Genomic DNA, 11,553 nt, shown 5'->3' on the forward strand with positions numbered 1-11,553 from the left:
CTTTATGTATATACGTGTTTATGATCAGCAGGTCTGTTTTCTAACTGCAGACATTCTAATAGCTTCAGTAATTACACACCAACTCTCAACTGTCCTTTTGGGCCATAGAAATTTCGGGCAAATTGGGGGATGGGGTCAGCAGCAGATATATACATCACCTCATGTACATCAATTAAGTCTTTTTAAGTGTGCTTCGCTTTTGGGTTGTCTGCCTAATAGCAGTGCTATTGTGGTCTCTGACTAATAGGTTTTCTGGACACTCTTGAGTTTTTAGATGTTATATAAGAAGTGCTGGTTTTACTTGGTTTACAGTATATGATATACAATTTGGGAATGAATATGCATGCCAGAACCCCAGCTCCAGATACCAGAATAGCAAATAACTCTACAGCTGTAGTGTACTTTCCCTTTGAGCTGATGTAAGTTGGTATGAAGGTGATCCAGACAATGAAGAAGACCAACATGCTGAATGTAATGTATTTTGCTTCATTATAAGCGCTAGGCAAGTTCCTGGCTAGAACAGCAATCACTAAACATCCCATGGCCAGACAACCAATGAATGCCAACATTACATATAAGCCGAGTTGTTCTTCACATTCTATGATTATATACCCAGGGTGTGAGTAGAAATCATGTATGGGCATTGGTGGACCAGTTCCTAGCCACATGGCACAGATAAAAGCTTGAAGAAAAGATGATATCCCGACAAGCAAACATGGAAACTTTTGTCCAATTAATCTTCTCAGCTGGCTACCAGGTTTAGTGGCATAAAAGGCCAAAACCACAAGAATGGTTTTGGCTAACAAGGAGGACACAGAAATAGCAAAGGACATGCCAAATATTGGTTGTCGCAGCAGGCAAGTTATGTTACTTGGAATACCAATAAAGACCAAGCAGCTGCAGAATGTGAGGGTGAGGGACAGGAGGAGGACCATGCTGAGTTTTCTGTTTGTGGCTTTTATGACTGAAGTGTTCTTGTAATGAATGAAGATGGCCAGCAAATAGACAGAGAATACAGAGAGAACCACAGCACTGGATGCTAAGAATCCACCAAGCAGCTCTTGATAGGACAGATAGGTGATTTGCCTTTGAACACATTTATCTTTTCTTTTATTTGGCCATTGTTCATCATGACATTTTAAACAGTGGATCATATCTGCAAAAATAAGAAAACACAAAAAGCATAAGAATTTTACTTGTCATCTATGCACAAATCAGAAGCAGTTATTTTGCAATATGAGGTAACATTTTAGGGCTTATATCCACTATTGCACTAAAGTAATGGGACAGTTACCATTTGTGGTAACATGTTATGGACAATGGAGCGATGTGGTGCCACTCCTTCTGAATGCCAAAAATGCTTTTTGTTGTGTTTGGACTACCCTGCTGCTTGATGGCACCATCTTACCCTTATCTGAGCACAGAATCTGTATGGAAAATATGACTCTATGCAATGTTATGGTACCGATGCTGCCCTTCCAGCTGACCCAACAACGTTGTGAAGGAAGAAAGAGGAATACCAATTACAAAAATTTTAAAAAAAGGTACATATGGCTTAGGCTATATGAAAAACAAAAAATAAAACAAATAAACTGGCTTTACTTCTGCTTTCAGCTCTTGCAACTTAGGGATTTACTACTTGCTGGTTGTCAACTCATAAGTCTAGAGCTGGGGTAGGCAACCTTTGAGAGGTGGAGATCTACCAGAACAACATGAAAGAGATTAAAGATCACGGTGGTTTGGCACCCTTTTTTTTTTAAAGACATTAACCAGCAAGGCCTAACCAACTAGTAAGGAAAACTTATATATACTGTATATTATATTGTAAAACAAATATCACTATCAAAATTTAAACTTAGCCTACTTTAAGAGTGGACAGTGTCAGTTAGTAGGGCAGAGTTTGGTGTCAGTAGGGCATTGACCGTGTCAGTAGGGCAGCAGACAGTGACAGTAAGGCAGTAGATAGTGTCATTAAAGCAGTGGACAATGTCAGTAGAGCAGAAGATGGTGTACGTAGGACAGTGAGTCAGCAGAGCAGAGGATGGTGTCAGTAGGGCAAAGATTGGTGTCAGTAGGGCAGTGGACAGTGCCAGTAGTTTTTTATTTTTATTATTTTATTTTTTTATTATTTTTTGCAATTTTTTTTAAATTATTTATAGGTGACCAGGGGAGCACATGGGGATGGGCACCAGCAAAAAGGGGAACATGAACAGGAGGGGTGGCAGGGGTGGCATTTACTAGAACCACTCCCCATATTTTCCTCCTGCAGCAGATAAATACCAGGGGGAGGGAGAAGAGGAGAAGCTGGCTTTCAACTGCTGTAGGAGGAAAAGATTGGGCATCGGTTCTGATAAATGCCACCCCTCCACCTCTCCTGTCCAGGTGCCGGGGTCGGCAAGGAAGGGAGGCGATCTACCTGTCACCTGCTCACGATTGGCAGGTAGATTACGATCAACTGGTTGTCGACCCCCGGTCTAGAGCTATACAGAAGATTTCTAGTCCCTCGGTGCCTCTAGTCCCTCAGTTGTACTAACTACATAAAGCAACTGGTTGCATTAATGAAGAAAGTACTGGGAGCTCCAACCCCACAAATTTTTTCTCCCGTGCCTTGCCATTAGTTAGTGAAGCTGCCCAATAACCAATCAAGATTTGGCCATGGGTTTAAGGGAGCTCCAGAGAATATTATATGAATGCTCATGAAAGCACCTCTGGGTGTCTGCTAGAAGATTTAAAGAGATTAAAATGAACACCGTTATTTACTTTAATTGTGATATGCAGCCTTTGAAATGAAGCAAATGGAGTCAATTTTCATCATGCTCTTACCAGTTTGGTTAGTAATCTCTCCTGTTGGACATGGAACACAGTCATAACAGCAAGATGGCTTTCCCTGTTGTACTGTTTTTCTGGAACCTGGTAAGCAGCTAGTACTGCAGACAGATTGTGGCAACACCTACAGCAAAAACCAAAGCCAAAGACATGTCATCACCAAAAACAGCATGGTACTCCATGATGTAACCTCTCTTTGATAGTTGGTGCTTTTCAATTCCTTTGGATTCATTGACTGAGATCGTAAAGGGAATGTATTATCATTTCAATGTCTAGCTCAATAATTTTTTGTATTCATTATATGATTTCTATTAGTACTGCTTGCTTTTTATGTAATCACTAATGACCTTTATATTATAATAATTATAGAGTTTTTATCTCCTATAAATATCTTGACACAGATCTGTTAAGTAAACCCAATTTTCCTGTAGGACTTTTAGCCTATATGATGTGAATCAATTGTGCCAAAAAACTGCTAATTGAGGAAAATAGGAGATTATTGGTGTATGCATGAGTCATATTGTAATGCAGTTTACTACAACATTCGTTATGAAGGTTTAATCTGATGATCACTATTGTTTTTCCAATGTAATTTCAAATAAAATGTCTTCAATAAAAACAAATTCTGATATTTGTAGTATGTGCTTTATATCTGGTACCTTTAAAGTCTCAAAAGTTCTTTGGTTTGGTGATATTTATAATTTTTTGTGTACATGGAGGAAGCCATATTTCCTCTGCTTGCTGCCTTGCAGCATTGTACAATGGTTGTCTTTACTGCTCTCTTTCACAATAAAAGTACTGTATACGAGTTAAAGCAGTATTAAACCCAAAAGCAAACAATTATTATATTGCAGCTTACAATTTCTTAGATGTGATGGCTGCATTAGCTTTCTTTTTTAGACTTTTTTTTCTATTTTCATATGGTGATCCAGCCAGTAAGTATGTTGTTTTTCAAAAGAACAAGCTCTCCAGCAGAATGTGTCAGTTACAGAGATGGATGAGACAAACCATTTAACACTAGCTGGGGTGCTTACAATGTTCAGCTTTGATTTATTTATATAAAACCTTTATCCCAAAAAGAAAAAAAAAACTGTTGCAATGGCTTCTAAAGCGTAACTCCACTTTTGTTGAGAAAAAAAACATTCCCCTGTACGTCAATACAGGAAGTGTGTTACTGGAGAGATCACCAGGTTATAACAGAGGGACAAAGAGAAAACATATGCAGCCACCACATTTGATGATTGGTAAGCTACAATATATTACATTTTTGGTTTTGGGTTTAATACCAGTTAAAGGAGTGCTGCCAGCCACTTCAAATAGTTTTTTGAAAAGTTGATAGCTGCGCTGGACTGGAGATAGAGGGTCTCGATAGAGGGTCTGTGGGTGGGTGGTAGGTGAGAGAGGGCCACTTAGGGAATTTAACTCAGAATCAATCTGGCCCGACTGGACCAAAAAAGGCAGTGAACCCTTGTTAAGGGGTCTGGGCTGCTACCTTAAGATACGGCCTAGTGGTCGTTTCCAAAGTTTCTAGTGGTAGCCGGTTAAAGGAGTGCCCAAAATCAGCAATAAGAATCCCACTTAGATCAAAAGATTGTTGTTTTATTGGTACCAGAACATGTTAAAGCCAATGCATTTCGGGGGAACAGAGACTCTGTTTGTTTGTTATGCTGTCGGTTGCAGATCCGAATAGCAACATTTACGCCCTGAAGAAGGGGGGGGTCTCTGTTCCCCCGAAACACGTTGGCTTTAACATGTTCTGCTACCAATAAAATGACGATTTTTTGATCTAAGTGGGATTCTTATTGCTGATTTTGGGCGCTCCTTTAACCGACTACCACTAGTCACTTTAAATGGAATGGGCTGCATTAACACACAGTATGTATGCAAAGCATACTGTAACTCAAAACCAAACAAAAGTTTTCTTGAAGAATAAGCTAAAATTATTTTTAGTGTACACAAGCACAACTCCACTAAAACAGAAGTAAATTCGAGACTTTAAATTGCTAAAGAGAAGGCATTGTATAATAAATAAATGCAATTCTCAGTTATTTGCAGACAACATTCTTCTGACACTCACCAAAATGCATGTGTAATCGCCACAAAAAATTGGACCTATATTGTTCCATGTCGGGCCACAAAATAAAAAGCACCAAACAGAGGCTCCCCCTCTTAATATTACACAGCATGCTCTATAAAAGCTAACTCACACTTACCCTTGCTCTTGGAAAGCATCCGCATTAAAGTATATGGGGGTAAAGTTGAAGCCTACCTATGATGCACTGTATAAAGAAAATTTTCCCCCTCTTTATAACGACATCAACAAACTCTTGTCCCAAAGGAAATCACTCACTATGTGTACATTTTTGGCCACATTACAACCATTAAATTGTCCATCTTGCCGAAATTATTGTATCTTTATGTAACCCTACCAGTTTGGATACCAACTCCTCACTTTAATACACTTCAAAACAACTCGCTTTATTTCTGCTGGAACTATAGGCATCACAGAATCTCCAGATCTGTTATATATGCCCTATGGAACCAAGGAGGCCTAGCCTTTTCAAATGTCTCTAAATTTTACCTTGCTGCTCAGTTACGATCCCTAGCCTCTAGGCTCACACTGCTCTCTTTCAACCAATGGACTGCAATTAAGAAGCTAAGGCTGGCCCCTCATACACCCTAATTCTATGCTGAGGAGGTCGAATATCTCCATAAACTACACTAACATATTACATCCCATGGTGTTTACCTATACTTACTGATGCCAAACTAAACACCAACATTTATTAACGCATTTCTTGCGACTTCCTTCCTTTTCACCCCTGCTGTTCCAGACAGGCTAATTTCATAAATGTCTCAAACTTGGAAAGAGAGGAATTTATTCCACTTCCGTCATCTGGTGGATGCCAGAACCAAAAAACTTGATCCTTTCAGGATCTCAAAAACAGTCAAGACTTCCATATACAGGCCTTTTTTGGTTACTTACAAATTTGCCATTATACTCTGACTGGCTCACTTTCCTGACCTTACGCTGTTCAAGAAAATATACTTGGGTGGCCCTTCGAATTTGTTAAATTTCACAAATCTACAAGGTCTTGACTCCATCGCTTTCCCCAGCTTCATCTAAGTACCCATATATGAAAAAGTGGAACAAATACTGGGGGAGGAGTTGCCCCTAGAGAGCTGGCAAACCATTTGGTTCAAAGCCCCTAAAATTTAAATATGTACATTATATAAAGAGAATCAATATAAAATACTTTTTTATTGGTACTACACTCCAAATAGATTATGAGCTCTGCACCCCTCTGCTGATGATAGATCCTGGAGATGCAAGAAGGCCCTAGGAACAATTCAACATATATATTGAAGCTACCCCCTTGTCAAGCTGTTTATACCCTAATCCAGTGGTCCTCAACTCAGGTCCTTGGGGCCCACTAATAGGCCAGATATTAAGTATTACCTTGGGGGGATGCAGACTAAAATACTGCAATCACTGAGCAGCAAATGAGAACACCTGTGATGTAATTTAGTTATCTTGCAAACCTGGCCTGTTAGTGGGCCCCGAGGATCGGAGTTGAGGACCACTGCCCTAATCCATCAGCTTTTCCCTCCTACTGTAATTAATTTTACCAAACTGTGCTACTGTCTTTACCTGCCTAAATCATACTACAGACATCTCTGGCAATACGATGATACTTGCAATTCAGTGTGTGACCATTTTATATTAGTGCTCAAGAAACTGTCAGTGATATTTAACTGCCTGAAATGAATAAATAAATACATTTACCTTTGGATTTACCTGGTTAAAGTAGCCAGGCCACATTACTGCAGACTGATCTACGTAGAGATCTGTCAAAGTAAGTTTTCCAACATGTTGGCTTCTAAGCTTTGTGTAGTTACTAATCCAATTAACCAGATCATAATCACCAGCAGCATCCCCGTATTTATCAAAATAAATGTGTTCTCCTGCTGTGTTGGAAAAAGAGACTCTCCTGATGAAGAAATTCAGCTACAGAGGGATAGAATAATTTGTAATGTTTATGGATCTATTATTGTGGTGACAGGAATATAATGGCCTTTAAGGGTGACCATAGAAAGAGAAATCGTATACCAAGAAAACCTGGTCATGCCCACAAACTTTGCATTGCGAGGACCTGCCACATTTTTCTGACCAGTTTTTCTGATGTTCTGATGTGCATGACCCTGATATTTATTTCCCTTACAGAGAAAAAAGGCCCTTTATACCATATTGATTTTCCCACATTTTGGACAATCTTTTGTGTGCATTGATTGCTTGTTATCGCTTTACAGGTAATGGACACATTGCCTGATTGTGGTGCATGATTCTCAAATTCCATGGCCACCCCAGAGCTGCCCTACAAGGTACTTTAGAATGATGATACTGTCATGCAATATATTAAGCATAATTCTACCTTTTGTGCATAAACACATTTAGAATCACAATGACGAATACTTCAGTTAACCACTTGCCAACCGCCACAAGTACATATACTGCGGTGGTCAGCCCCGGCCAGGCAAAGTGACGTATATATACGTCACTAGCCTGTCACCAGCTTGTGAGCCAATGGTGGGCGAGCGCGCGCCCGCCGCGGCTCGTTCACTAAGGAGTCAGTGCGTGTGACCGGCGGACCCGATGTCCGCCGGTCACTCAGCGATCGTCGGTAGAGAGGGAGAAAGGCAGGCGGCTAATGTAAACAAGCCGCCTGTCATTCTCCCCTGTGTAAAAATGGAGATCAGACGGTTCTACTATGTAGAACCGTTGATCTCTGTTTTTACAGTAGTAGTCATGTCCCATCACAATTAGAAACACGCCCCTAGGACACACTTAACCCCTCCCTCTCCAATACAGTTAACCCCTTCCCTGCCAGTGTCATTTTTGCAGTAACAGTGCATATGTATAGCACTGATTACTGCAGTAATGTCACTGGTAACCCCAAAAGTGTCAAATGTCAGTCAAGGGTCCGATCTGTCCGCCGCAATGTCGCAGTCCCGCAAAAAAAATCGCAGATCGCCGCCATTACTCGTTAAAAAAAAACACCAAAAATCACTAGCCACAAGGGTACATTCTGTGATGCATTGCTAATGATACAGTCTTGAGAAATACTTTTACTGTGTTAAAACTGAGGAGAAGAAAGCATTTAGTACAGCTGCCTTCTCCCTATCATTTGAAACCAACTTCCCTTTTTCATCTTTTATGTGGTCAATATTCTCTGACCTCGCTTTTTTACTGGTATATTAAAAACAATGACCCCTCGGGTTTAGATTTTTTAAAGGCCTTTTTTTTCTCTTAAATATTACTTTTTTATGCTTTGGTTTAGCCACTTGTAATGCTCAGAAGAGCTACTGTATGTCTCATCATATAGTGAAGAGTACACAGCTTGAACATTGCAAGTGATGTTCAAATCAGCTGCATTGCTTGCAACTGGCGGGTGGGTATATGGCTACCCTAAAGGTTTTCTACTATTTACTCTACATATTAGCTGAAATCACCATCCATGGTTTTAAGTTGGTAAGAGTTTGTGATGTCCCCAGCCTGTGCTTCTCTAACCAATATCTCGATGCCGTAAACTCCTGGAGGGCGTAAGCCAAAACATAGACTGCATTATATAAGCAATAACTTTCCACCAGTGTTTTGGTACTCATCAACTTCTTCATCTTCACCACGTCTGGTCTACATGTGTTATAGAGCACCATCCCCATGTGTTGGTCACATTGATACAGTAAGGACTTAAAAAGGACTATAAAATCATTACTGCCATATTTTTCCAGAGCTGTGTTCCACAAAAAATTCATCAGTCCAGGGATTTCCTTTTTTCTTAACTGAATTGCCAGATTCCCATGAAAAGGACTGAGGTCAAGATTGTCAACTGTGGGAGTCAGAAAGTGGTCCATATCTGTCAAGAAGATCCAGACTTTTTTAGAGATTGGTAATTTGTGCAATAACAAGTATAATTTATAGGTGAACTCCAAATCAGCCCAGAACACAATAATAGTTGCTGAGGAGGCTGAGATTATATTGGAAATTCTTACATATTCAGTGTTCAAATATTTAGTGGAACTCAGAAACTTTACTATGAAGGCAATACAGCCCCCTCCACGAAAGATGGAGACTTTGATTTTTTGAATTGCATTTTCATTGGATGCCAAATCTGAATAAATTATTCCAACCCACATCCAGCCAAAGTATTTCAGCACCAAATTAAGGGCATTTTGCAGATGAATGGCACTAGGGACTGTGCGGAAAAAGTATGGAAACTTCAGAGTGTCACTAAGGAGAGGGTCTGTGGCACCATAACTTATCTGCAATGTAAATATAATGAAAACATGCTGTGATAGTACTGCGATAGCTTTTAACTCATAAGCAAAAATAATTGTGATGGCTGTTTTAGTTCTATTTATGTTTTAGAACATTTTCAGCAAGTATAGAAAAAACTGATGACCTTGCTTGAAATTCAGCAACCACATGTGCTGAAATTTTGTAAACTACTAGTTCCATCAATCCACAATGTATTGGAGATGTACAAAAGCAGACATGTTTGAAGTCCAGCCTGTGTGATAAACATGGTGTGACAGGTCGAGACTCTGTCACGGTGAAAGTGGTAATTTAAAGGACACAGAGTGTGCACATTGGCTCCGTGCAGGACTACAGAGCATAGATGTGGAGTGGAGAAAACTGTTTTTGCAGCTCTCTCCAGGTTTTGGTATACCTTGATGGGGGGCTCTGTAGTTTGGAGATTCCATAGTGTCTTTGGAGGGACAGAATCTCAAACCTTGTGTCCATATTTTGTGGACGACCAGCAGGGTGTGTGCTCAGGTGCACACAGCCCTTATAATGAAGGTCTAGGAAGACCTCAGAGCTTCCAGTTGGAGACTGCTCCACCAAAGAGAGTCAGGAGGTCTCTAGGAGTCAGAGGCTGCAGGTGGCAGCCAGAGCATGTGTGTGTCTGCAAGAGACAGGTGATGGCCTGAGGACTAAGGCCAGAGTGAAGCTGACACCTTCCGAGAATTTATGGTCTGGGGACCAGCATAAAGAGCTGAGGGAGAGCTTAAGAGCCAGGTGGGCTAGCATTTTCCGTTTGTCATTTGTTGACTGGAGAAGAACCCATGCATGGGAAACCCTATGTGTTATGGATTTTTCTTATGCCTTTTTAAAAAAAATGGGCTGCCATGCCCTAAAACCAAGGCTGACTGACGTGAATGCCTTGAAAAAGGCATCTACCACTAGAGCTAACGCCCCTGTGTTACAATGGCTACCCCCATAGATACAGTGGAGAAAAAACAGCAGACATGACTGAAAAGGAAGTGTGTTTCTTTGTGTGAGAAAAGATACATATACCCCTGGATACATATACTATGGGCCTGATTCATAGTACGGCGAATTGGCGTTTCGGCGGGATTTTGCGAACCGGCGATTATTTAAGTCTGAAATTGGCATTCAAAGAACGGCGGGCGGAAAATAGCGCCTAGTGTGAGATTTATTAAGATGCAATATGGTCAGAGCGCGACTTAAAACCACGCCAGCTAAAAGCTCGACTAAAGTTTAGCCAAATTTTCCCCTGTACCCCCAAAAATCCCAAATCACTGTGGAAGGTGTGGAAGTCAATTTGGAGATGACTTGCGTTTAAAAAATCTCAAAAACTGACTTAGAAAGAGAGATATCTGCGAAAGTGTGGAAAGGTTAAACAGCTCCTCCAGCCGCGAGCTGCGAACGCGCGAATGTGCGCATGCGCAACGCCAAATAGGCTCAAAAAATTTCGCCATCGCGATTTTGGGTCAATTTTTTTTTGAATACCGCTTGCAAATCCGCTGTCTCACCCATAGAAAATGGCAAAAACCGGCGGAATTGGAAAAACATGCACACTTCCAACAAGGGATCCTTTAGTAAACACCATCACATTCCATACACCTTTCCTGCTAACTCCGAAATCATAGCAGTCAAATCTACAGTGTTTATATAGAACCTCCACATTATCTGAAAAAACCCACAAAATATTACATTGGGGAATTGGTCGTCAGATAGAAAAAAAATAGATGTAAAACATATTTCAAAGAAAGATTATTAGCATTTCACACATATCAAGGAAATGTCACAATTTTGACAATATTTTATGTGTTTCCAAAGAATGTTTTTAGAAATATATTGCAAATACTACCTTTTCTTCCATATGGGTATGGCCAAGTGTTACCATTTTACTACACATTTAACTGAAGGTATATATATATATATCCCTTATACTTGGCTAATTAGCAAAGTATGCCCAACAAACAAATAGAGCTTTAGCTCACAATATTGCTACATATTGACTTTATGTGGCATCTTTTGTATTTTGTTCATGTCTTTAGATTAAAAGTTTGCTAATACACATGCCTTTTTCAAACATGAACAAAATTAATGATGTCAACATTTGGAGGATTGGAGATATCCAAGTGTTGCCCATACAGAGGGCACCTTCCGGATTCGAACTTACAAACCTACAGCAGGAAGGCAGACTCCCTAATCATTGTGCTATTTCTCAGTGAGCGTTGGGTGTTTTCCTCATGCCGTCAAAATGCTCACATGGGAACAGGGGCCATTGAACTGAATAGGATTGGATTTTTTGCCTGTTTTGGGAGCTGATCCTTGAGCTGGACAAATCCCCCTCAAACGCCCCCAAACGGGCTACGTTCACATGTACGTGTTTGTGGTCTGTTTTTGGGGCTTTTGTA

General features: G+C 40.3%; 1 protein-coding gene across 1 annotated transcript in view; it reads right to left on the reverse strand.

The window, feature by feature from the left end:
* Positions 1 to 224: 224 nt before the first annotated feature.
* Positions 225 to 11,553, reverse strand: part of LOC309560516 (vomeronasal type-2 receptor 26-like) — a gene marked incomplete at both ends in the record, with an annotated part of 44,392 nt that continues 33,063 nt past the window's right edge. The window contains 4 exons of the mRNA XM_082264148.1: positions 225 to 1,156; positions 2,824 to 2,950; positions 6,614 to 6,835; positions 8,338 to 9,147. Of these exons, the coding sequence (XP_082120274.1) occupies positions 225 to 1,156; positions 2,824 to 2,950; positions 6,614 to 6,835; positions 8,338 to 9,147 (2,091 nt within the window). The remainder of the gene's footprint in view (positions 1,157 to 2,823; positions 2,951 to 6,613; positions 6,836 to 8,337; positions 9,148 to 11,553) is intronic.

This window comes from Pelophylax lessonae (assembly GCF_965119305.1).
Source record: "Pelophylax lessonae genome assembly, chromosome: 7".
NCBI classification, from domain to species: Eukaryota; Metazoa; Chordata; class Amphibia; order Anura; family Ranidae; genus Pelophylax; species Pelophylax lessonae.